The sequence below is a fragment of the Patiria miniata genome, unplaced genomic scaffold (assembly GCF_015706575.1).
Source record: "Patiria miniata isolate m_02_andy unplaced genomic scaffold, ASM1570657v1 HiC_scaffold_7, whole genome shotgun sequence".
Classification (NCBI taxonomy): domain Eukaryota; kingdom Metazoa; phylum Echinodermata; class Asteroidea; order Valvatida; family Asterinidae; genus Patiria; species Patiria miniata.
In genome coordinates, this window is record NW_024037074.1 from 36105467 (window position 1) to 36131390 (window position 25924).

Here is a 25924-nt window from a genome sequence, read left to right on the forward strand (position 1 = left end):
CTTTTCCGTTTCCTTGCGTTAGTTAAAAATTGCACTCCCAAATCGGGCGAGATGACGTCATGTCCCATCGCGGGTCACAAACAAAGGTCATCGAGCATGCGCCAACCACCGATCAAACATGGCGGCTGTTTTCAAATTTACCGGAAACTTGTTTCAGCGCATATATCGCGGCATTTAAGACCGATAAAAGTATCTTATGGTATTACAGTATGGTGACGAGGGAAAAGTTTCTCATTGTCGTCTCGATTCTGGAAGGTAAAAAATAGAATAACGTCGCCTTCATTGTTAAAATGGAAACAAATATAGAAATGAAAGTGCTGGCCGGTTTTGGTTTTGCAGTGTCAACATTGAGGGCGCTATTTCTTGGGAATTTGCTGTATACTTTACTTGTTTTAACTTTGAAGTACTGAGTAGGCCTAAGTTGTTGTTTTTTCTTTTTGGGGGAAAGAATGTATCCCTGACACATGTTTTTTCATCATATATTATCTCAGTGAAGGTCAGTCATTGAAAAATGTTGAAAAGACATGAATTTGGTAGGGGGCAAACATTTTCAATTTTGTTAAAAAAAAGTTTGAAAATGCACTCAGCTCTTGATCCATAGATTTTGTACACAACCACACATGTGGCGTCAGGATACTACATCTGTTTCTTTTTTCTTTTGAGTAACAGCTCATTAAACAACACTTAAACTTTGTTTAAGCATGACTTTAATTTGAAAAAAAAATCCTGCAAAATTAGGGTTTCTATTTTTTTTTCTTTTCATTTTTTTTTATCATGCGTAGGCCGCCTATGAGGCATTCATTCATCATTGAAATTGCCTTGACCACAAATGGAATGTTGTAGTAACTTACCAAATGACCAATGACAATCTGCCGGGCTGATATTTCCAATTGTTAAGTTACGGGCCCTACTTTCATTTGAAGCTCGCGAGTGTTTTTATCATTCCTAAATGATGTTTGCATTTAAACTTTAAATCGTCTTCTTTTAATTTTTAACAATCCTGTTTTTAATCATTCTGAATAGTATTTTTTTGCTAAAAAATGAAAATTTCTTTTCAATTTTGCAATTAATGCCATGTGAATCAACACAGTTTTGTGCATTCACGGTGCATCGCAGTGATCACCATTTCTATTTTCGCGTTGCTTGTTGGTTGTGGTCTTTGTCAAGGTTTTTACCACAGAATTTCCCTAAAAGAAATCAAAATACTGCAAAAATTTCCACAAAATTCCTGAATTTCCTGTTGGTTTTGCTCAATAGTAATTAGTAGGAGAGTCCAATAACCTAATGATGTATAATGTTCGTTCTATAGGAACAGTGCTGTAACTTCATAATTACCCTGATTTAATGACATGAAATGTAGCATAACTTACTTTTCCTTCATTCTTCACCCACACACTAGGGAGAAAGTTCCCCAAACGGTCTCGCCACCAGCTACTGATAGAGACACGCTTTGATGGGGAGCACCTGGCCACTGACCCTGTGGCGCACACTGAAACACCTGAACTATGTACTGAGTTAGCTTGGGAGGTAAATTACGATAAGTAATATACCAGACGATATCAAATGAAAAAGGATTTTTCACACTAGAGCCTCTCAACCCAGGTTGAACTCAACCCTGGGCAAACCCACTGCAACCCCGGGTTGAATTTTTTTATTTATCAACCCTGTGTTCAACCCCGCATCGTTTCACACATGTTTCATGCAAACTGAGCGTATTTCACTCGGCTACTACTGTTTTGAACCCTGGCGAGAGTTGCAGCCCGGATTGAAAATCTCAACCCTGGTCTGGAGCAGCCAAGAAATGTCATATTTGTTCAACCCGGGGCGAAGTCAATCGCAGGGTTGACACAGGGTTGGCTCAGGGTTGGAAATTGTCAATTGTCAAGTGTGAAACACTGCATGTTTTCAACCCTGTGTCAACCCAGCGTCAACCCTTAGATTTGGAGGACTAATAAAAGGTTACTAGGTTTTGCAAAGTTGTGGGTTTAGCAGCTCTTAAATTTGAGATCTACTTTTACGAGTTACTCAATTTGTGACTGGATTTGTTTTTTGTAACAAGAGTAACATAATTAGATTTAACAATTGTTTTATTTATTTGTGAAGTGTCCATGAGTATTTGAGATAACGATCTCCGAACCATGCACAATGGGTAAAAAAAAAAGCTAATTATTTGACTTTTACAATTTGCCATAGTTTCTGCATAGGTCTGTCAAACAGTTGTCAAATAGATTTCTTGGATCTTTAATCTTTTTATTTTTCATTTGTGGTGACACCATCTTTGTGGTGTTTCTGTTCCCCGAGCAGGTTAGCAAGAAGGCCTTACACCAGCATCGCTTGCAGCGCACCCCCATCAAGCTGGTGTGCTTTGCCCTGGACCCGGCCACTAACGCCAAGGAGAATGTGGGCTACGTTATGCTGGACCTCAGGACGGCCATAATGCAGGAAGCCTCACCGGCTAAAGTCCCTGTGGTATGTCATCGTAAAGGTTGCCATGTAACCCATCACCGCTTTCACCAACATTATCTTATAACTTAAAGCCGGAGTCCATCATTTGCAGCTATCCAAAAAGTAACTGACGTAATTATTGTTGAAAAACACACTTGTTTAAGGGGACTAAACTCCCTGTGAAATTATTCTTTCTGGCAAGCTGTCATTTTGAAGAAATCAGCAAAAGAAGGCCTTTCCAACGGTGCATCTTAAGAAGTACCGTTGGAAATTTCCGTTATAATAAAGGTGTTTTTTTTAATTTGGCGAAGTGCGCGCAAGCGTAAGATGCACACGAGCTCGTGGTTGCTATAATTCGTCGGATCGATGCGCGACATCGCGTAGCTGCAATCAGCTCAATAAGAATGTGTCTCGGACGCTGAATTCAGGCCCAATTCAAAACATGATTCAGCAACTTTTGATTTGAAATCGAGATCCTAGAATGTTGTTTTTCTCCAAATATACAGCTTAAGCTGAGCTGAAACTTCATCAGGTTCGTTGTGCAGCACCCTTTTTTTAGATTTTGAGCACTTTTGTTGCTTCAAACGAACAAAATGCACAAATTACAAATGATGGACTATACCTTTAAGCACTGAATATATATATGTCTGACAGGATGTGAGAAAAGATGCAAATGCTTGCACATGTGGGACTCGAACCCATGACCTCCTGCTAAACACTGTCTTCTCAGTGCCATCTTAGAGCTTGTGAGCAAAAAAAAAACCAACTAATTGTCGTGTTGGGCTAGATTCGAACCCAGAACTTCTGGCTTACGAAGACGTGGAGATGTCTTAACCACTCAACCAACAAGCTTTTTAAGAGTAGGCATTCTGTGTGAAATTTGATTTGGACCAGCCACAGTGAGAGCCTTATCTCCTGCACTGACAAGTTATGGCTGTTCAAATTTCACATTAATCGACATCAACAAAGTAAATACTGAGAAAAATGCCTTCAAAGTACCAATTTTTTTTATTCGTGAAAATGAAAGATGCCAGTTGTTTTTCCTTCAACAAAATTTGTCCACGATTTTTATACTATTTCTTTAAAATATGTCTAGTAGACATGTCAAAGATTACAAATATCAATAAATCCTAAAATCAAAAACAAATCACCTGAATTTGGTTTTTGCATTTTTCTCCACTAAGACCTGTCCCCAGTTCTGTCTCATTTTTGCCAGAATGCCAGAACGCCATTTTTGCCAGAATTAACAATGAGTTTGTTTCCCTTCCTCCAGACAAGCAAGTGGTATCCCTTGTTGAACACCAAGTACAACCGGCACAAGCCCCAGCTGAAGGTGGGCGTGTCCCTAGAGGCGGACACACAGGCCAAAGAGGACAGTTTCAGGGCAAAGGCTGCCCCTCCGAGGAGGGCCCCAGGTATGGCATAATTATTGTCAAATTTTATTTTCAATCACCTCACGGCTAACAGTAACACCCGTGTCTATGACAAGTGGATTCAGTCGCTTCCATAGGTGCTTGTGTAAATGCCAGCCATAGCCAAGTTATTTGGACACAGCCGTAGATTCTTGTGAGCTTGAAAGCCATTTGGATCGCATGTTTTTGGTAAATCCACAGTTCAGCAGTTTCAAGTCCAGCATAGACAGGTATGGCTTTTTTTCCTATGGAAAGTATAACTAATTCCTCAGCCCGTCTAGACGTATGCAGTTTTCCCTTCTGGACTTCCCTGTCACACATCTGTTTCTTGGGTTTTGTTCAATAGGGCTCTCTTTCTGACCCATGTGACACGGCCTAATAGGGTACCAGAAAGTCAGTTTCGACATTGTAGTAGGCAAAGATCATGTAGCGCCGCGCACAGTAGGTAGTAGGCAGGCCTTCAAAGCTGTGATGGAGGGCAAAAATTGTGAAAAACATGTGGAGCCAACACCCAGCGCTGGGTTGGCACAATTATGACAACTGTATACTGCACAGGTAGTGACCATATAATTTTATGCCATTGATAAAGAATTCATTTTTTTAAATGTGAAAGTCAGCCCTTTCGTCCTGTTTACAAAGCACGGTAGTGGCAGACCACGGGGAAACCAGATGGTCACGTGGTACTTGGACGTCATACGATCGGAACCTATATCATTTTTAACCCTTCAGCAATTTTGACTCGGTACCTGTTTTCGTTTGGTCACTCAGTAGCAATGTAGCAAAAAAGCAAACACTCAAGTAGCAGTGTTCTAGTCAAGTCTGTCACAAGTCAGTCACAAGTCCCCCAGTCCCAAGTCAACTCACAAGCTGTTCAAATGAACTTTGACAAAATTAGCCTTTTGTAGTTATTCATCCCCTGTTGCTTGTGACTGAACTTGTGATATACTTGTGATGTTCATGTACCCGAGTACAACACTCCAGTACAGTCCAGAAGTTTTCAGATTCTTTCCTTACCTCATTCAAGGAATTTCAAACTTTCTTCATCAACAGGCATGCCGGATGAAGACTCCTCCGATGTGGAGATAGACCCAAGTTTTCTCAAGCCCATTCTGAATGACACGGATGGCTTTTACCAGATCGGGCCTACTGACCAATGCACCGAAAGTTTCGTGTTGTCTGTCACCATTGCCTATGCTGCAAATCTAGCACAGGTACCCACTTCAATTTCCAAATCTAGCGCAGGTACCCACTTCAAAGTTCCCATTACTTTAATATTCTCAACTGTGTATGCAGTATATGTTATTTTATCTTCAAGCAAACTTGAATCGTGAAGCCTGATTGGTTGATCTATGGCAACAACAGTGTGATATGATCCCATATACAGCGGCGTAGCCAAAGGGAGGGGGGGGATGGGGGGCGCACGCCACCCTTTAAAAAACATTTTTCGCCGCCCAGTAGCGCCCCCCCCCTGGAAATTTGTTAGTCTTATAAGTGACCATGGTTGGGTTAATAACAGAAATTGGGCATCCTCCCCTAACATCCAGCCCCCCCCCCCCTCGCCCCTCTGTGGTGAAAACCATGGCTATGCCGCTGCCCATATACCACCATCCATACTGCACTCCATGTATCGAGCTATTCCTACTGCACGCGCTTGTGATAGGATAACCGCTGAAAAGTCCCTACAGCGTGCACATTCTGTCTTTAATGTGCATCAAGTTTGATTGAAGATAAAAGTTGTTATCCCAAAATGTAGTGTGTCTGTGTTCCATATGCCACTTTTCTTCCGGCCTCGTGGCATGTGGGACACAAATGGACTACATTACTCCCGTGTTCCACTCGCACTCCTGGGATAACTAATATCACAGTGTTCAATATCATCTGTGCTGGAAATCATTTTATTGAAGCTAGTCCAATAAATATCTTTTATTACTTTTTTGTTTCAATTACCTTTGCATGCATAAACTTGTCATAAGCAAAGCTTTGAGTATTATTTTTGTTGCATCAACAAAACGTGTCGCACGATCCTAGCACGAAGTATGAAGGGTTTTCTATCTAAATTCTATCCAACACTGTTTTGTTCACCCAAGGCTGTGATATAAATATAAAATTGATGAAGGGGCTTTAATAAAAAGCACATTGAAAACACTGACACGGGCATAAAAAAAAGTAAAACAAAAAAATCATTACAAACAAGTGGACAAAACTAATAATGTAAACTCTGCCAGACTCAAATAACAAATGTCGCCACTTTCAAGCTTTTTACTACATTTATTTCAGCTTGTACCTTCCAACATCCCCCTTCCGTCGAGAGACAAAGGTTTCTTCTTCTACTACTCCCTCTTTGGTAACGATGTCACCAACGAGCCGTTCCACGACCTGCTGAATGCCAGCTTCCCAGCCGAGAGGGCATCGGTCCGACTCCGCAGCAGCGTGGCAGTGCTCAGGATGATGCTTGCACGGGAACCGGCACTCACGGTGGGTACCGCTCAAGAGACATCTTCATTTGCATCGTTCAGCACATATGTTGGGCACGATCGGTCGATCTGCACGATCGGTCGATCTCGCTGCGCTTTTGGTCAAATGTGCCACCATCGGTCAATCTCACCGCCATCAGTCGATCATCTTTCTTATTCATGGCTCTGGAGGATTGTTTTGAAAACGGAAAGTAAAGTCTGAGATTTCCTACAGGATCGACTGATCGCACAAGTGCATTTCTTCTTGATCAAGTGATAGCTCAGATCCACTGATCATGCCCAACACGTAAATGTCATCCATTTAAGTTGTTTTTTTTGTAACCACAGTCCAAACCACACTCGGACTTTGGTCATTGGTCATTGGTTGAATGTTGCAGTTGTACTTAGTTGCTAAGGTTGCCTTCAACTATTTTTAAAGGATGTTACCGTCATAGAAGTCACCAGCAACTTTTGATGATTTCAGGTTTTGTAAATTGTTCACACCCGTGTTATTTTTTGTAAGGATTCATCAAATTAAGACAAATAACGGGATGAAATGTTTGCAGTAGGCGCAAACAAAAACTCACAATACCAACATTGTCCTCTGATATGCTCATAGAATGATGTTTTACCAAATTAAAGGAAAACTGTGTGACGTGAAATCAATTTCCAGTTCAGCGCTTGGACTGAGACGGGTATGGTCCAGCCACTACAGGTATATAGGCCTGTCGACCTTTGAAAGTTTTGACCATGATGTTAGATACCTGCATATTGAATTTTGGAGAATCCAGAAGGGCAATTCCACGGTTACTCACGTTACATTTTTGATGTACTTTTGAGTTTCCTTGGGCTGTAATTACCTTACTGAAAACGTTTAATAACTGTTATCCCCATGGTAGATGGAGTAGACCTAGACCTACCTAAGCACCAAAGATGACATCCAGAAAAATGTGTTATGTATGATAAATAAGACGCACAAAATCAGTTACTCACGTTACGAAAATGTAATGTGAGTAACCGATTTTGTGCATCTTGTTTATCATACATACATACGTTTTTCTGGATGTCATCTTTGGTGCTTAGGTAGGTCTAGGTCTACTCTATCTACCATGGGGATAACAGTTATTAAACCTTTTCAGTAAGGTAATTACAGCCCAAGGAAACTCAAAAGTACTTCAAAAATGTAACGTGAGTAACCGTGGAATTGCCCAGAAGGTCTTTTTAAAAAATGCTTCAGCAGCTGCAGCAGCTGAATGTGTTATTTCAAGTCATAGCCAAGTAATTCAGAGTTTCGGACGCATCCTATATTCTGTACTTGAGGAGTTAACGATAATCCCATCTCTCACAGTTGCATCTGTGCTGCGGCGAGCAATCCCTGGGCAGTGCCGAGATCCCCTTGAATTCTCTCCTGCGGCCCCACAGCGACGCCATCAACAAACAGCCCCTCATCCTAGAAGGGTCCTTCCGTCTTGCCCCTCCCCCACTCTCCCAGCCGGCGATACCCCGGGGGATGGTAGCAGCACTGCGTGCGTCGGGGTGTCTGTCGCTCTACGGAGGGAGGAGATACCACTACAGCCCGTCCTACCAAAGGTAAGAACTTGTCAGCAAGTTCAAAATTTGAAAACTGTGATGTGAGGAAAAAAATTGAAATTGGTTTTGAAAATGTTTGGTTAAGCATTTTACTGATGTGATCTCTTTATAAGCACTAAATGCTGCACGCTGTCTGAGAGGGCGTAAAAATAAATTTATAAGTTTGCGTAGGTGGGGCTCGAACCCACAACCCTTTATTGAGTAGTGCAGATTTAATGTTGAACTCAAGCAGAGAGCTTGTCAAGATAAATGGCCATTTTAAATCTGATACTGTTTCTTTTCTGTTGTTAAATTTCTGCTCGGAGATTTGCTCATTTGAAACCTCAAAAATAACACAGTGAATTGGAGAATGGCATTATAAATAATATTTGAACAATGATATTCAACATTACTCATAATTTGTATGATGACTGTTGACGGCTTATTATTTGTTTATTTGCTGATCATGAACTTTTCTTGGATTGAATTCGAGAAAATAAGTCAGTTAGGTATTCCTAAATAGTCTGGTGCACAACAATTCCATGATTTTTTTCCAGGATAAACGCGGCAGATAAATAAATGCACACAAGGCTATGGGGGATGTGGTAACCAAATCTGCATTGTGTAATTTTTCTTGCAATCGAAAAGAGATGTAAACTTTTGTTCGCACAAAAGTTTGGACACACCAGACATCTAAAAACATTTCGTTGTCCAAACATTTTTGTGTGGGCAAAATGTTACTTGAGAACACAACGATCTCTTCAATTTTGCTGGTACCCCACTATGCTTTTACTATGAAAGAAAAATCGTCAAATCTTGATGTGCACATGCGCAGTTGGAATACCGAACTGGCTTATTGTACGATAAAAAGCAGTCTGTGGAATATTACAGTTCATCTTTTTATCATACTGTTCATTCTAATGGTAAGTAATTTACCTCTCTACCTCAGGTGCCCTCCTCTCAACCCACCTCAGCCCCATCTAGGATTCCTCCACCTACTCCCCCTCACCTCACCCCTCCAAAGCCCCCCGGCGATGGGCAGGGTAGACCCCCACAGCAGCCCGCCAAAGAAGGGCCCAAGTGTCTGAACTCACCAGCCGGTGGGAGTCAGGATAGTTACACAGAGCCTACGGATACCAGCAGGACGGATGCCGATGCAGGCAGTATTCCTGAGGAGGAGGTCAAGAGAGGTGACAGGAAAGGTGAGTTGATGAGATGACGATGAGGATGATGACAAATGGTGAAGGTGGTGATAATGGTTGGTGATCTTAATAGTGATGATGGTGAAGATGATGATGGTGATAATGATGATTAGGCCCCCCAAAAAAATATATTCGGTCTCTGGTCAGACCAAAGTTCCGGAATTGATGCGGGGACGCGGCCTTTTTTGTTTTGTTTTGTTTTTTTCTTTTTTTCTTCAAGCTTGGATTGTACAGACAAGGTGGGGTACTATTTTGCGTTTTTGGTGTCCTCATGTACATTGGTGTCCTCCATAATTTGCCTTGGTGCTCTCGATCACTTGCCTTGGTGCAATTTCCCATTCCTTGGTGCTCTTTGGTAAAAAAAAATTGAGGAGGTGCGGCAATGGGAGACTTTCCAATCTCCGCGAGTCACCGAGAGAGGGCGCTCATTACCGGGTAAACTACACGAAAAAAATCGTCTGAAGTTTACTTGCATAACTTGTGTACATTGCGTATCGACGTCGGCGCGGTTTTCGACTTAGCTTGCTGTAGAAAATCACCCGCTTCTCATACATAATTATGCCAAATACTCCATGTGCTGTGCCGACGTGTTCAGGAAGAGGTGGACATGAATTTCCAAAGGAAAGAAAGAGGTGTAATGCTTGGCGAGTGGCCATACGACGGGTGAAAGATGACACAGGCCGGTCATGGTGGCCGTCTCTAAGTGATGTTGTCTGCTCGGAACACTTCATAACATCTGACTATCAACAGTTCGGAAAGTCTGGTAAGTTACTTTTTGTCGAGATTTAGGCCTTAACGGGCCTCCCATACTCTAAATCAACCATTTATGATTATTAAACCCATGGACTTTGGCAACGTTAAAGTTTACTAAACGTTGACGTTTAACTTTGACCTGATTTACGTACATGTATGATGTAGAGTAGTAGTTAGTAGTAATAGTGGGGTTTCAATCCAACTCTGGGAAAGATTCCCATATCTGGCCACCTCTCATTTTAACCTTCAGTGACCTATTAGCCATCAGAAAGTGATAATATGTCCTAAAGAGTCAAATTTAGCAGAGAAAATATTGAAGTATTTATTGAGAAAACACTTAAAAATGTCCAGACCAGTCTCATAGGGTTTGTGCACAGGGTGTTCAGTGATGGCCAGATATGGGAATCTTTCCCTGACGGATTACCAACTCCGACCCAACCATGACCAACTCGGGACCAACTCGGAACCAACCATGACCAACTCGGACGCATTGTGAGGACATGTTTTCAGTCATTCGATTGGAAAATGTTTGACCAAAATCATTGACAATGACAATGATCCTGCATAAAGACGCACTCAAGATACAACCTGAATCACCTAGATTGGGAGACCAGACAGTTTAATAGCTCAATGGATGAGCCAGTTGCACATTATCAAAGTATGAGCAACTTAGTATTCTTGGATGGGAAACAGTTTCATGTATAGTCCTTGGTTGGATGGCCGACTGAGATCAATGTGGCATTAATCTGAGGCATATAGAAGGCTTCCTGTGTGTCATCTGTAGGGTCGCGTCCTGTGGATGGGACGTTAAGCTTGAGGTCCCATGTACTAAGCCTTATGCATGTAAAAGAACCCAGGATACTTATCGTGAATTAGCAGGGGGGATGGCAGCCCCAATTAACGTGAGTGTATCATCCGCTTCCCTTCATCAGCGCCTTATTTTGGCTATACCAGACATTGCTGCACTATATAAATACTGTGTGATTAGTATTGGAGTAAAACTAAAAGGCAGCAGAACGATTTTCAAAGTGGGGGGGGGGGGGGGGAGTTGTGAGACCATCTACCATTTTAGTGATGCTCACTGTGTAGGACCTGTCAAAAGTGAGGGGCATGTCCCCCAGTCGAAAAAGTGGAGGGGGGGATGCCCCCTGGCCCCGCTGCCGTTGATTAGAGTTGGGTCTCCCAAGCTGTGAAACACCCATCGTGAGACTACATTTTGCATATTTACCCCTCAAAAAGTCTACCAAACATACATACATAAAATGTTCATCATTACATATTTCTTTTTTTATTTTTGCAGGTGTCAAACTGCAACGAAGAAAGTTGAAACCAGATGCTGTTCCAAGCCAGTTCTCATGGACAAAGCAACCAACTTCTGCAGTTGTCTCAAGGACGAACCGCTATACAGAACGCTGTGCAAAGAGAGAGGGTACCTGTGATAGGAATTCTGATGAGCTGTCTCTGGATGTTGATGTTGACCTTGATCTGGACATTGCAATGGTGGTAAATGTGAACAGCGAAGAACAAGAAGTACATGACCAGGCCATCCAAACGGACCTGCCAGAAACCCTACCAGCATCAGTATCTGCACATACACAGACAGACTCTGGGACTAAGGTACAGGGATTTACAATTCATGATTTCAAGAACGACCCCAAAGGAGTACACTACTACACAGGGCTTCAAGACTATCTCAACTTCATGGATGTACTTGCTTCGCTAGGACCATGTGCCTTTGAGTTAACATATGTTAATGGAAAAAGGCCATCCTTATCTGTACCAGATCAACTATTTTTGACTATAATTAAATGCAGGAGATATACAGTCAATTTTGAATTGAGTCGAATGTTTAAGATCAGTAAATCGGAGGTATACAGTATCTTTGCAACCTGGATTAGATTCATGCATCTTCAGTGGAGAGAGATAGATATTTGGCCAGATAGTGACTTGGTCAGCTTTTATGCTCCGTCTGATTTCAAGGCCAAGTTTCCAAGCACTCGAACTATCCTAGATGGCTTTGAATTCCCAGTCAAGAAGCCTAAGGCACCTGCTGCCCAGCAGGTAACATTTTCAACTTACAAAAACCGTAACACTGCTAAAGCACTGGTTGGTATAACACCAGGAGGTTTGATGTCCCACATGTCCGGTGCATATGGTGGTTCGACCAGTGACAGACAGATGATCGAGAGGAGTGGATTAATTAATAAAGTCAACAAAGGTGATTCAATAATGGCTGATAAAGGTTTTGATGTACAGGACTTGTTTGCACCAGTGGATGTGACAGTGAACATTCCTACTTTCTTCAAGAACAAGAACAGAATGACAGGTGAATCTGTTGCAAGAGATAGAAAAATATCTAGCAAAAGAGTTCATGTTGAAAGGATTATTGGACTTGGGAAAACATATAAAATATTGACACAGCCACTGAATCACACAGAGACAATTCTGTCTTCAGACATTGCATTTATTTGTTTTATGCTTGTTAACTTCAGGAAATGTATCATTTCAAGATAGTCACATACCATGGGCCTTATTCATGAGGAAGCCATTTTGGTCGTGTTCCCTGAATGTATTTTATAAATTGTGGACTGTTGAATGGGATGGTGCTAGACTATTTGTTTACTATAGCCTCACTTTCATTTTTTTTTTAATTTGGCTTCAAACGTTAGGGCATGGTTCATCACAAATTCTAAATTATTCATCAGAGCTGACTGGTATAAATTTTTTATTAACTTTATGTCATTGCTTTCATTTCTCTTGGCAAGTTCCAAAAATGAAGATTTAACCTCACTTTCAATTTAATATGGCCGATTCATGAATGAAGCCCATAACTCATAGGGTGAGGACAAAACAAATTTAATACATTTTTATTAAGGATCAAAATAAATCTGAAATAGCTTTTCACTACAAATTTGTGAGGCTTAACTTTTTTATTGCTGGCAAGAAGTAAATGCAGTATTTAAATAAGGCCAAACAAAATATTTCTGTTTCCGATTTCATGGCATTTGAAATAGGCTAGGTAGGTAGGGAATTATTTTTTTGCAATTAGTTTGTTTTGATCACATATAGGTGTCTGCCTGTAGCCGACTGAGGGTAAAAGGTAGTAATGGATGGTTTTGGAGTTTTTTTCGTTTTTTTTCCAAAACAAAATTAGGGTCGGACTGTCAAAATAGGGTAGGTAGGGTAACTGGACGCAGAATTATTATTTTTGTTTGGCCTATATATATGTCATACACGAGGTCACACTTCTCACAAAGAAAACAGAGTATACTTGTATAACATGGTGTGAGGGTTGGAAGGCGATATTAGTTCCCCTCGGTATTGGAAATTGAGAAAATATATTGGAGGCTATTTCCACATATATGTACAATACTTGGTCACTAAAGTGTGCCGTGCATCTAAAAAAAAGTACAACAAATAGTAATATTTCTCTGTTTATATAACTTTAAAGTGTGGAGATAGTTTCTCATCCCCAAGGACAGTTTTCATAGTTATTTATTTTCAAAAATAAATGAAATAAATAAAGGTTTATCAGGAAATGGAAGAGTTGTAACTCCTTATGTTGGTGTCCTTATTTTTTTTACTCAAATTAATTTATAAAAATTAATTCCTGTGTCCAGTGGTCATAAATTATCTCTGTTGTCTCTTACCATGTAAATACACATGAGAAACAATGAAAACATCAAAGGTATTAAATAAGAAGCTTATTCAATCATCCAATTTTCTCAGGAATCATGGTTGATTCAGGAAGGTTTCAAAGATAAATGCTTAGGGAGTTGGGTTTAGAGACAAAATATGAAGCAATACTAATACTAGCAATAATAGCTCTACAAAAGTATGGTTTGAACTTAAGTGTACATGAGATCTACATTGTACACGTACATGTATATTTGTGATGTATATTTACATGTACATGTAGATATCAGGAATAAAAGATGATTTTCAGTAATATCAGTGTTATTTATTCCTCCATCTGTGTAGAGCAAAATGTGTACTTGTCAGTTTCCCTGTAAAAATACTTGTCTAATACTGCTTTCCTAAAGTGATGATCAAAGAAGTACTGTAATTTTGTTGTTGCTTCTTCGATGAATTTATTATTGCGTTGAATTCGCATTATTCTCACATCTTTAAATGTCCACACTATAAAATCACACCATTGTCTGTCGGTACAGAGCATGTTCCCCTGAACTTGATAATAGTAGTTATGATTCTCCTTCAGAGCCAATTCACCCAAAACATCATATTTCAAGTAAGGAACATCTGCTGGAGATATTTCAAGATCTTTACAAGTGTATGGACATTTGACCTCAATAATGCCCTCCCTGCCTACAAGACCATCTGGGGAACAACCCAAGAATGGGTGCTCTGCACATACGTGTATGCCACAACTGTCAACCTTGTTACCTGTTTCAGTGCAATAGTCTTTTACTGCAATAGACTCATATTTTTTCCCATGTTCGGTGTATTTACTAGTGAAAGTCTCAGTTTTGGTGAGTGACTGTGCCATTTTAGTCAAATCTGTTCTGGGTCCTGCCTTACAAATTCTGCCGAAGTTGGAGGCATGTAGACGCTTTGTTCTCTCTTCTGTCCACACTTTATTTGCACTCTGCCCTCGTGTAGCCTCTTCGGTCATTGCACAGGTTTCCTCACTGATGGTAATCACATCCAATTCATCAAGAAAGTACTCTTCAAGAGTTTTCTCTAGATAATCATGGTCATTATTGATGGCCATGATGTTTGCTGGTGCATATACTTGCCGGATTGGTAGATCTTCTGTTTGAGAGTTGAGCCAGACGCTTCTGAATGAATCTGGATATCCAGGCCTATTTCTGAATTCAACCGGCCTGGGATCAAAGTCCTTAAGATCATGTAGGTTGTTTTTTTTGCGTAGCTTCAAATCCTTCATCAAAACTGGTGTGCCAGTATATTTCTTTTGATGATGAAATGTTTGCAGCTTTGCAGTACATGTGTCCTTGGTTATGATGCCCTCCTTTCTTTTAGAAAGAGCAAAGAGTACTACAGCTACATGCTTGCAGTGGGCCTCCGGTCCCAAGCCAACAGCACATTCACATTGGGACTCTTCAACCACTCCATGTTTGTTTATCTTTATATCGACCTTATATATCACCTTTGTTTTCATTTCCGCGGAAACTCTGCCAATGAAGTACACAGTTTCATCTTGGTTGCAGTAGCGTACTGACTGCAGAAATTTCCCGTAGTAGAGTGCCTCTGTCTTCTCTTTCAAATTTTGCCCATGAAGCTCGTGAAAGGTTGTGATGCTATCTGCTGTTACCACTGGAATCTGAAATTTGACAAGATGACAGTTGTGTAAAAACCAAAACAATTCAGCAGAACTCAAAGGAAATTAAAAAACAAATATGATAAGCCATTGTTTTGCAATCCATACGAGGAAAGAACCACAGCGCAAACCCGAGTGCGACCAGTAGACCTGAATCTTACCACGTCAAGGCAATGAACACATGCCAAGCCACTCTTTTGTCAGATATCCATGCCAGCAGATAACAAAATGGAGAGGCTGTTTTGATTTAAATGATGACAATGTTTACTTTTTGACTATTTACAATTTGCATGCTTTATCACAACACACGAGGGCGCTGCTATGATTGCATTAATAAAACACCTCCAGATTTGCATTTAAGAACTGATGGTATCAGTAGAATTTAAAAATCCTATTTCCAGGTGTAATATACACACATACCTTACTGTCGGTGTTGATGTCCTTGTAATCTGTTGGTTTAGGTGTGGTCATCTGAAAACCCCTCTCATCTTCACACTGGATACACGTATGGCCGAAGTTGAAATTCCTGTCATAACTTTCCAGTCTGAAATCAAAGCATTTGGAAATTTAGATAACTTGAAAAATTTTGATTTTCGTATGATTCGATCCCAACACATCAATTTTCAATTGAGATGTCTAAAGAAAAAAAAAATACATCAACAAACATATTTGAGGAGTAGGCCTTTCGGTCAAGGTCTGAGGTTAAACTTAGGGCCTGGGATTAAGCCTAATTTTATGTCACAAATATTTTTGTTGTGCTCCACACAAAAATTCCTTTTTAAAATTAGGCCTAGCCAACAGACCAGTTTAGATCTGTCACTATAAATTGAAATAGCTGCTGCTAGGCTACTAAAACTTTAAGTAGCAGCAACTATTTAATGTGCTAGACATCACTTGACACCCTGCATGCCCTGTGGCTGTGCACAAACATGACAAACCTTGAGCCTGAGGCTAGGCTACATGATCATGCATGTACAACAGTACATGTGCATGAATGATGATCATGATGAGACTGGTCTGAAAATTTGTGTTTTCTCAGTAAATGCTTCAATATTTTCCCTGCTTTTCCCTAAATTTTTAGGACATTTCTGATGGCTGCTATTAAAGTCATTGAAGGGACAAATTAGTGATGGCCAGATATGGGAATCTTTCCGATTGAGTTTATAAAATACAGATGATCGGCCATCAGTCATGTCAGTGGCCATGCTCCCATGCAGTATTGTTGATGTATGCCCCTAGGCGCGGCCCCTACCATGGCGCGGCCCCTACCATGGCGCGGCCCCTACCATGGCGCGGCCCCTACCATGGCGCGGCCCCTACCATGGCGCGGCCCCTGCCATGGCGCGGCCCCTGCCATGGCGCGGCCCCTGCCATGGCGCGGCCCCTGCCATGGCGCGGCCCCTGCCATGGCGCGGCCCCTACCATGGCGCGGCCCCTACCATGGCGCGGCCCCTACCATGGCGCGGCCCCTACCATGGCGCGGCCCCTACCATGGCGCGGCCCCTACCATGGCGCGGCCCCTAACATGGCGCACTTTGATTTTTCGCCTCTAGCGCCTTGGTAACGTTAGAGCAAAAGTATTAACTGAAATTTCACAGAAAGTGAAATTTTATCAAGTTCTAAACACTCCCATCTACCTGTTACAAAGTTAGAAGAAAAATGTATTTCGGCGTGATTTTTCCGATTTTATATCGAAGTGCACAGTGAGTGAACCATTTGAAAATGTCCCCCAAAAATGAGAAAATAATTTTCTGACAAACTTCTAGTTGGGCACGTGGAGCCTCATAATTCTGAGGAGAGAAAATAATGGTTTAGCCTATTAGTATTACAATTTATCAACTTTACCGAAATTCTTAAATATTATTTTGGAAATTTTCCGAGAGTTATTGAAGTGCACCACGTAGCCTACGTTCGGGAACACTCAGCCGATTTGTGCCCAATTTCCGGCCCAATTCAGATTTTGAATTTCGGATTGAAAATTTCATGACACCGAAATTGTTCACAGACGTTCAATAGAAAGCATTGTGCCAGTAAAAACAGTACCAGTATTTCAGTTATTGAATTTGAAGTTGTCAACAAAGAAGTTTGGCAACAGTGATGTGGAAAGTCGGGGTAAACGTCGAGAGAGAACATGACGAGTCTATATCACAACTTGTACAGTTGTAGGCCTAGGCCTACTCGTACTACTATTACTAGTGTTGAGGAACCAAATAAACCCACCTTGTGACAAGTTCATGTTTTCTTCCTGACTGTTTCGCGTTTCGTTTTCTCAGCTCTGCCCTCAGATCTTTCAAGGTCATTGAACCATAATCAGGATTAGGCCTAGCAGACATCATGATGATGATAGTCGATACGAGCAGATGGCAGATGTCGATGCGATGGCAGACGATCCGACGCACTCACGCAGCGACGTACAAATTTGCCAAAACTTATACTAGTAATAGTTCCCGCGCGAAAAATTTACCCGGTAGGTCTGCTGCCCTCTATTGACGGAGATCTCAGAAAGTCTCCCATAGAGGGTGCTGTTGGAGCTACCGCGGAACATTTTGGGAAAAAAAAAAGATTGACGCGCATGATTAAAATCGACGCGCGCGCTGACCAGAGACCGACTTATTATTTTTTTTGGCCTTACATCAGTGGAGTTGGTGGCGATAGTGTGGAGTGCTGTGGTCCAATGGTTACGGTGTTCGACTGAGATGCAGGAGTACGTGGGTTCGAACCCTGACGGGGAGCATGGTGCTTGTGCTCTTGGGCAAGACACTTTAGTTCAATTGCCTCTCTCCACCCAGGAGCATAAATAGGTACCTGTGAGGGTAGAGACCAGAATGCGCTGATTCGAGCTGCTGCAAACTCTGGTCTCACGACCTGACGAACAGGGGTAATTATTGTAAAGTGCTTGGAGACCTTTGATATAAAGCGCTATATAAGCACCACATTATTATTATTATCATTGTGACAATAACGATGGCAGTGGCTATGAAAGTGACAGCTACAGTTATAGTGATGATGGGAGTTACAGTAGCGGTGACAGTACCAGTGACTACAGAAGCGACAGTGACATTGACAATGGTGCAGAAAGTGACCGTTCCTGTGACTACAGTGACAGTCACAGTGACAATTGGGGTGACAATAACAATGATGGTGACTGTGACAATGGAAGTGACAATGACACTGAGAGTGACAAGGGTGATGAAAGTGACCGTGACATATTGATGACAACAATAATGGTGACTAAGATAATAACAGTGACAATGTCAGTGGTGATTACAGTGATAATCAAGATGATGATGATCATTTTTAGTGCTGGTGGTGTTGACAGTGGTATTGGTCATAATGACAATCACATGGACAATAATAACCAAAGTTATGTCGATGGGAGTGACATCAGTTATAGAGTACCAAAGTCTGACATCAGCTGTCTTTGTTCTGGTTCACACGCTGGTTCAGGCGATGAAGTCTTCTCACACTTAAGCTATGCGTGTGAAACAGAATACGTGGCACACTTCAGCACTCTGTAAGTGATTGGGATGATGGTGATAAAAAGGACAAAGACAACAACAGTGAACAATTTTTTCAAACTTTGTTTTATCTAAAAGATTTACCTGTTTCAGCGAATTACAGGGATTTAAAGGGAATATACAACATTTGCAAACATCGAAAAATAAAACTACCAAGTTTTTACAAAATACCTTACTAGGATGTTGGTTAATGACAGTCTCAAGCATCTTGTAAAATTATGGCACCTGGTGTGAAGTAATTTTCAAGAAAATGGTATTTTTGTATACATTTCCAACGGTGGTCGGCCGATCAGCGTTGGACAAACCTAACTATTTTTCAACTACTGCTCCAAATTGACAATTTTTTCAGTCCAAATTTTGTTTGCTATTGGTTACATGTTCATGAACGGGTGCAGGCCAGCTAGACTGGTTCCATTGCCTTACAATTTTCCATCATCTATAAATTGATCCATTTTATCTTTTGTGGTGTCAGGGAACCAGACTACTTGAACATTTTTGTTTTTCTTGGTTTTTCCAACCTTTTCGAACACAAAACTTCAAAAATGTCAGTGTAACAATATTTGATCTATTATACTAACCCCTCAAATAGTTCATTTCTGAAAATTACAGCAAAAGCCAATGATGTACATTCCCTTTAACAACTTCTTTTTGTTGTTTCCTTTCACCCAGTTGATTCCAGGCAACCAACAGCAACGACGAATATGCACCCAGTGCCAGAGCCCACAGCACAACCCCCGACACAACCAGTGAGAGACGACGCCTCTATCTCCACCAGCCAACCACATGTCATGATAGATGCCCCAGCGCATCACTTCTCAATCTCTATCGATCTCCGCAGCATTAAAAATGTTGAAACCACCACAAATTTGAATATTTATTTAAGGTGAGATTAAATTCATTTACTCTGTTCTAGTCATGTGAGCTTGGGATTGGCTTTGCAGTAAAGCTATTCACCCAATAAAGATTCACTTAGGCCTAAAACGAATTCTATTTATTTTCACAAAACTCTTTCCTCCTGTTTATTCTGTCTGTTGTAGTTGGTGTGTATTGTTTTTATTGTCTATGTATTTAAAAAAAATTAATTTATACTTATTTTTCTGGGTTCCTGGCAGTTAAATTGCTTTACATGCCTATTTGTTTCTCTTTTCTGTTTCTGTTTTTCACTTTTCCGGTAATGTTCTTCGTGCAACAGGTTGTCGATTGTCATGTCTATCTGCCTTTGTCATTTTTTGTTCTGCTATAAAACTCTCATTAACTTGAAACTCTGTATATTTCGAAGTAATACTCCATTCCCCTCATGTGAATAGGATATTTTGTACATGAATACCCCGGTTACTCAAAATGCCCTCACGGTTGATCTTGAACTGTTGTTCGGCCAGTCTATAGAAAACACTACCAAAACAGTCGCAAAGAAGCGTAAAAAAGATTGCGATACTTTTTTCATGAGTCATTACTGCTCAACGCACTTTGTCTTTTCGTGTGGGGATACAGCGTGCATGCTGCATTGTGATTGGACTCCAGCCCATTACTGCAACAAATCTTGGCTTTGACTTGACAAGAGTTTACTGTATTTGTTTTGGGTCTTTGTCTAAATCACTTTATATATTTGTATTTCCTTGCAGGTACCTGTATCCCTTTTTCGGGAGTGTGTCTCCCATCCTGACCCACCCACCCATCGAGGTGCGACGTCACACCGAGGTCCTCCTACCCCACTCCTACTGCTCCTTCAACCTGGCTGCCACCGTGCAGCAGCTCCAGGAAACGCTGCTCAGGTTAGTGGCCGGAAAACAAACAAATTGTTTTACTTCCTTTGAAAAATGAAATCCTTTTGGCACCCATTCAAAGCAATGTTAAAAAAAAAGCAATTGGCAGAGGTACTTGTTCACATAGTAACACAATGACAGTGTACCATAGTTTGTTCTGTGCTACTACCAAACTCTACATTTTTTTTACAAATTTATATATACAGTTACTGCTAGATCCTTTTTCCCATGAACTCTGCATTACCAGGTGCAGTGACCAAGATTATTTTAGGCCAAGTAAAAAAAATAAACAAGTTTTTTGTCCCGGCCCACTTCCTTTTTTCTCGCCCGCCGCCTCTTTTTTTTTAATATTGTTTTTTTCAATTCATACATTTGCTATATTTTGTAATATATTGTCAATATATTGTCTTTTTAGTTGTTTCCAACAGAATTGTAGCAATGTAGAAAGGGTTATGGCTCCATTAGAAACAATTTTGTATCAGCAAAAGAGTTGAGAAAATGGAAGAATGTATCCGCCATCTTGGAAAATCCTCCATTTTTGAAAAAAAAAAAAAAAAATACCCTCCTCCTTTATTTGTTCAAAAAGCCCAGACGACAAACTATCTTATTTTTGTTCAGCCTTAGAAATTTGCCCTTCACATACATAGTTTTGTATCCTCAGAGTGGATGGGGAGCGTGTGGGGAAAATATCCATTCATATTGAACCCAGCAATATATACTTAAAAATTGACATTTCTTTGTGCGAAGTATAATCCCTAATCCCTAACTTAGATTATATGTTTAGCTAGGCACAGACGAGGGCCTGCAACTACATGTAGCTACAAAACAAATACTGCTTGGCATGTATATTTGCTGTGCACAAAAATCTGCAACCTAAATCCAATGACAAATCAGCTGGTAACACTTTCTTGCTCCAAAAATATTTTGTTTGCTCTACAAATTCCTGTGTTTGGCAGATCCATAAAATTGGCCGCCAGCCCCTAAGGACTCTCTTGTGTGAAAGATATGTCAGCAGCGTATTGATTTCTATGGACTGATATTTGTCCAGGGTTCCTTTGCTGGTGGAAGTATGGCACAGAGACAGGATGACCAAGGACCAACTACTGGGAGTGGCCAGGGTGCCTCTAGCTGGCGTACTGAGGGCTGAGAAGGCTAGAATAGCCGTGAGTATTACTGACATATCGAGTAAGAATCTGGCTAGTTTGGTCATTGTCCCTTTTACCTTTTGCCGTGTAAAGTAAGTAATGTAAAGTCTGTCAAGAACCAATTATGATGACATTCATAGTAAGTTGACTAGAGACGCTCACGTGTTTACAATTAGGTATGCAAGCATACATTCTGTGCCAAGTAGTCATTTCAGTCGCAATCAATCAAGTGACTGTTTTCAACAGTTAAAAATTCCCAGCCCACATAAAGCAGGATTGACTGGCTGGGACTGTTTATGTACCTCAATGCAGCTTTGCTTTGGCTGTGGGTAATTGATAAGCCAGCTGTGCCCACAACTTGCCTGCTTTGTCTGTTTATGGTCTGTTGACTGGGTTTGACTAGTCACAGTGCTTGCCTAACATGTGATCTGGCTGCTGGTGACTAGCCTGTGTTAAAAGTGTAGCAGGGGAAGTGGATGGACATTTTGACTGTCTGTGACTGTTTAAATAGCAGGAGGGTTAGTGGCGCAAATAGGCCTGTTGCAACCCTAAGTTTGTTTCACAGATGTGTTCGTGGTCATTATTCCCCTAGTCTATCCAACCTGTGTCCTGTCTTTCCGTCTGCTTTCATACATATGCTGTTGCTAATTACCTAGATGTAGAACAAAAGGCTATTCCCATCACTTTTTCCCACGTGCTGCATCTGTTTGGAATTTCTTGCCTGGTGCTTGTTTCCCTCCAACATGTGATCTGTTCTGTTTCAACAGGAACTTCAGTTTTCCTGAATACATAATCTTTCTATTTCTCTACCTTGATTGGCTTCTAGCCTCGTTAAGGGAAAATAAACATACAACAGTTGTTATGTCACAAATTAACCACTAGTCAACAATTTATTTTATTTTATTTCTTTCTGGTAATGAAACCAAGGATTCCTCAAAAGTACCCTAAGCACTGTAGCTCGAAAGCCTGAAGAAACCTGTAGAGAGAAGACAATGAGAAGAAGTTACAGTTTTAGAGGTGGGAGGAAAAGCCCAGAGGACTAATCTGAGGAAAGCCCACGGAATCAGGTAGGGACTGAAAACCCAATCCACATATTGGCCCAGGTGGGATTCGAACCCGGGTCACAGTGGTGGAAGGCAGGGAAAGAACCGCTACGCCAACAATGATCCTCAGTCCAACTGGTTCCATATTTGCGGGTCAGGTCTTCAGTCAAATACATATCCGTCAAGTTTTAGGATGAGAGTGTGTGTTGATTATCAGAGTTGGGCAGATTCCAAGGTAGTTAGCACAACACAAAATTAAGTACTTTGTGTTCTCTGTTATTTTTTTTATTTGATATTTATTTAAAACCAGACTCCAAGTTCCGGTGGGGCAGAGGGCACGAGACAAATCCACAGTGAGAGAGTGACAGTCGAGACTGCATCAGACGGACAGCCAACCAGACTGGCTGAGATGCACGTTGTGTTGGGATTGGAAGATTATGGACCAATCAGAGCTCAGCAGGTCCTCATGGGGTCAGAGGTCAGAGATTGAAATAATTCCTCAGCTGCACCAAATTTGATCTGTTTTTGTTATTTGCTGGTTTTTTTTGGTTTCAATTTCTATATCCATTATTAAACAATCCAACAGCGATATCATTGCCAATTACAGCATAGGTATTTATTCGCTCTTTTCACACTCTCGCCATGGGCATGCAGAGCCTCGATCTGGCAACTTGTCACAATAAATACAGCCGGTTCAGTGATTCCCGTGTCGGGGTTCAGATCACTGAACTGGCTATTTTTATTGTGTAAAGTTGCCAGATCGAGGCTGTGCATGCCCATGGCGGAGCGTGAAAAGAGCGAAACGAGAAACATATTGACACAAAACAAAAACTCACAAACGAACAATTACGTTTCAAAGAGAAAATTGAATAAAGAGACTTAAGGTGCCAGGTTCAGAAATTGAGAAAGCTGACATCCTTATCACTGAGTGCCAGGTGACGGGATCTCCATCTGAGATAGGGACTGTTTAGGCATTCTTGAAATAGTTCACTGTTCCAAGTATACACTTTCGATTTTCGTGCAAAAAAAGCTTTGCCATCAAACTGTAGGTCAGCCATATTATGGCAACTGTAATTCCTCATTCATTTGGATTGGAATTCCTCTCCGTGTCATCTCTTGCAGATGACATCGAGTAGTTCCATGGCCCCACCTCCCCAGCATCGTCGGGCTCCTCCCCCTGGCCCGCCCCCAGCCCAGCAGGCCCCGCCCCCAGACCCAAGGGAGACGGCCGAATACAAGGCAGCCTTGGAGCTGGAGATGTGGAAAGAACAGCATGTACGAGACTTTGAGAACCAGGTAAATAAAAGTCACAGAGATTCTCAACGCTGCAACCAAAACAAAACAATTTTCAGATCTCTAATCCTTAACTCCTCGGGCACATTCCCGCTGGAAATTCTCCTGAATCCACTCAGATTTGGTGCTGGGATGGGGGCTTTCAGCCAGTTTAGTAGTTCAGTGCATCGAAAGATCTTCAGAAGTCCAGACACAAGTATGTCACAAGTCACTTAACAACTTTGGTCAAAGGTAACAAGGCCATGAACAATAACAAAGAAATGCCAGGTCGGTTGAATATTTTGTGACTGGATTTGGAACTGGGAGGACTCGTGATGGACTTGTGAAGACTTGTGATGGACTGGACTTCTACGCTACTTTAAAGGAAATGTACATCATTGGCTTTTGCTGTAATTTTCAGAAATGAACTATTTGAGGGGTTACTATGATAGATCAAATATTGTTACACTGACATGTTTGAAGTTTTGTGTTCGGAAATGCTGGAAAAACCAAGGAAAACACAAATGGTGGAGTAGTTTGGTTCCCTGACTCCACTAAAGATAAAATGGATCAATTTATAGATGCCAGAAAATTGTAAGGTAAGGGAACCAGTCTAGCTGGCCTGCACCCGCTCATGAACATGTAACCAATAGCAAACAAAATTTGGAATGAAAAAAAAGGTGAATTTGGAGCAATAGTTGAAAAATAGTTAGGTTTTTCCAACGGTAGTCGGCCGACCACCGTTGGAAATTTATACAAAAATACCATTTTCTTGATAATGACTGCACACCAGGTGCCATAATTTTACAAGATGCTTTAGACTGTCATTTACCAACATCCTAGTAGGGTATTTCGTAAAAACTTGGTAGTTTTATTTTTCGATGTTTGCAAATGTTGTATATTTCCTTTAAGTACCAACTAAGGTATCCTGACATTTTCCATTGCGCTTGGCAGTATCAGAAGGAAGAGTTAAGATTATTTTGCATTTTTCCGTTCTGATACATTATCTTAGAATCTTTCTCTCAGGAGAACGCCACTGTTCCACATCCTTAATTTTGTGGCCATTTTGTCATGAGATTTTATTGGAGTTTGGATTGGAATTTTGACGGAATGATATCTTTCTGTGTCTTAGCTCAAAGAGAAGGAACTGCAGCACCTGAAATCCCTGACAGAGGAGTGGAAGCGGAAAGACAGGGAGAGGGAAGCACTCATTGAGAAAAAGGTAACTTTCTCTTGAAACTGGATCGTTTCAAGTGCCATCGTGTTTCTGATATCTTTTTACACCATAAAGCAGGTTGCGTTAACTGGACTAGGACAGACACGTCGCTAAAAAAAACGTGTAGTGGTGGTTTTACAGCACAGTTTACAAAAGTCATTCGCTGCTTCACAATTCCATCAGCTGTTGGAAATCTGAGCAATTTTTTCTCTAATCCCGCAAAGGTACCTACTTATACACCTTGGTAGTGAGAGGCACTTGTGGTAAAGTGTCTTGCCCAAGAACACAAGTAGTATGAAGTTTGTTGTGGTTTGAACTTACATACTACTGCATGTTAGTCGTACGGCATGACTGTTGAACCATGGTGTATTGGACCAAAGTACTCGTCCATGAAAAAAGGAGCCTCATGCATGAAGTTAATAGTGTCAGCAAAAAAGTCTGTGAAATGAGACCTTAATCTTTCTCCTTTTTTCCCCCTCAAAGCTGAAGGAGCACACACACTTGGAGACCCAGCTGCGCAGCGCCTTCGCTGACATTGAGAAACGTGAACGCCAGCTGGCTGCCAACGAGGCGGAGGTGATGCGTCTCCGTGGCGACATGCAACGAGAGCAAGAGAGGCAGATGACGGAGATGAGGGAGGTGTCTCGGAGGATAAAGGAGGACCACATCGCTCAGATGGAGATTGAAAAGTGGGTGATGTTTTCTTGGGTTTTTTTTTTCACTGTACTTTTAAGCCATCAGCACCTGTACTACATTGTGTTACATTGTATTACGTTGTATTACATTGTCCATAAAACCATAGAATGCTGCGGTTTGGGTTAGAAATGAGGAGTA

The 25924-nt window shown here is 41.2% G+C and overlaps 5 protein-coding genes across 5 annotated transcripts in view; 3 read left to right on the forward strand and 2 right to left on the reverse strand.

Moving 5' to 3' along the window:
• LOC119746105 (casein kinase I-like) overlaps positions 1 to 124 on the reverse strand; it is a 63399-nt gene extending 63275 nt beyond the window's left edge. Inside the window, exon 1 of the mRNA XM_038222898.1 lies at positions 1 to 124. The gene's annotated coding sequence lies outside the window, so the exon portion shown is untranslated.
• LOC119746104 (centrosomal protein of 120 kDa-like) lies at positions 28 to 19452 on the forward strand. Its single transcript, XM_038222896.1, has 9 exons — positions 28 to 255; positions 1400 to 1527; positions 2305 to 2469; positions 3719 to 3860; positions 4908 to 5068; positions 6135 to 6332; positions 7659 to 7900; positions 8829 to 9081; positions 19321 to 19452. The coding sequence occupies exons 1-8, from the start codon at positions 60 to 62 to the stop codon at positions 8965 to 8967; spliced, it is 1371 nt and encodes a 456-aa protein (XP_038078824.1). The 5' UTR covers positions 28 to 59; the 3' UTR covers positions 8968 to 9081; positions 19321 to 19452.
• On the forward strand, positions 9471 to 13378 carry LOC119746103. The gene is made up of 2 exons (XM_038222895.1): positions 9471 to 9844; positions 11135 to 13378. The coding sequence occupies exons 1-2, from the start codon at positions 9640 to 9642 to the stop codon at positions 12346 to 12348; spliced, it is 1419 nt and encodes a 472-aa protein (XP_038078823.1). The 5' UTR covers positions 9471 to 9639; the 3' UTR covers positions 12349 to 13378.
• On the reverse strand, positions 13776 to 17636 carry LOC119746102. The gene is made up of 3 exons (XM_038222894.1): positions 17354 to 17636; positions 15554 to 15677; positions 13776 to 15136 (listed from the first exon to the last, which is right to left on the reverse strand). The coding sequence occupies exons 1-3, from the start codon at positions 17467 to 17469 to the stop codon at positions 13796 to 13798; spliced, it is 1581 nt and encodes a 526-aa protein (XP_038078822.1). The 5' UTR covers positions 17470 to 17636; the 3' UTR covers positions 13776 to 13795.
• LOC119745150 (centrosomal protein of 120 kDa-like) overlaps positions 18415 to 25924 on the forward strand; it is a 10829-nt gene continuing 3319 nt past the window's right edge. Inside the window, exons 1-8 of the mRNA XM_038221374.1 lie at positions 18415 to 18454; positions 19321 to 19534; positions 20274 to 20423; positions 21463 to 21577; positions 22913 to 23080; positions 23725 to 23898; positions 25007 to 25096; positions 25574 to 25779. Of these exons, the coding sequence (XP_038077302.1) occupies positions 18415 to 18454; positions 19321 to 19534; positions 20274 to 20423; positions 21463 to 21577; positions 22913 to 23080; positions 23725 to 23898; positions 25007 to 25096; positions 25574 to 25779 (1157 nt within the window). The remainder of the gene's footprint in view (positions 18455 to 19320; positions 19535 to 20273; positions 20424 to 21462; positions 21578 to 22912; positions 23081 to 23724; positions 23899 to 25006; positions 25097 to 25573; positions 25780 to 25924) is intronic.

Excerpts from the sequence above, each read along its gene's own strand:
- LOC119746104 (XM_038222896.1), top strand. The coding sequence starts at position 60 with ATGTCCCATCGCGGGTCACAAACAAAGGTCATCGAGCATGCGCCAACC. Across the intron at positions 256-1,399 it reads TGTCGTCTCGATTCTGGAAG|GGAGAAAGTTCCCCAAACGG; the intron begins GTAAAAAATAGA and ends CCCACACACTAG. Across the intron at positions 3,861-4,907 it reads CCCTCCGAGGAGGGCCCCAG|GCATGCCGGATGAAGACTCC; the intron begins GTATGGCATAAT and ends CTTCATCAACAG.
- LOC119746103 (XM_038222895.1), top strand. The coding sequence starts at position 9,640 with ATGCCAAATACTCCATGTGCTGTGCCGACGTGTTCAGGAAGAGGTGGA. Across the intron at positions 9,845-11,134 it reads TCAACAGTTCGGAAAGTCTG|GTGTCAAACTGCAACGAAGA; the intron begins GTAAGTTACTTT and ends TTATTTTTGCAG.
- LOC119746102 (XM_038222894.1), bottom strand. The coding sequence starts at position 17,469 with ATGATGTCTGCTAGGCCTAATCCTGATTATGGTTCAATGACCTTGAAA. Across the intron at positions 15,678-17,353 it reads AAACATGAACTTGTCACAAG|ACTGGAAAGTTATGACAGGA; the intron begins GTGGGTTTATTT and ends CTTTGATTTCAG. Across the intron at positions 15,137-15,553 it reads ACATCAACACCGACAGTAAG|ATTCCAGTGGTAACAGCAGA; the intron begins GTATGTGTGTAT and ends GTCAAATTTCAG.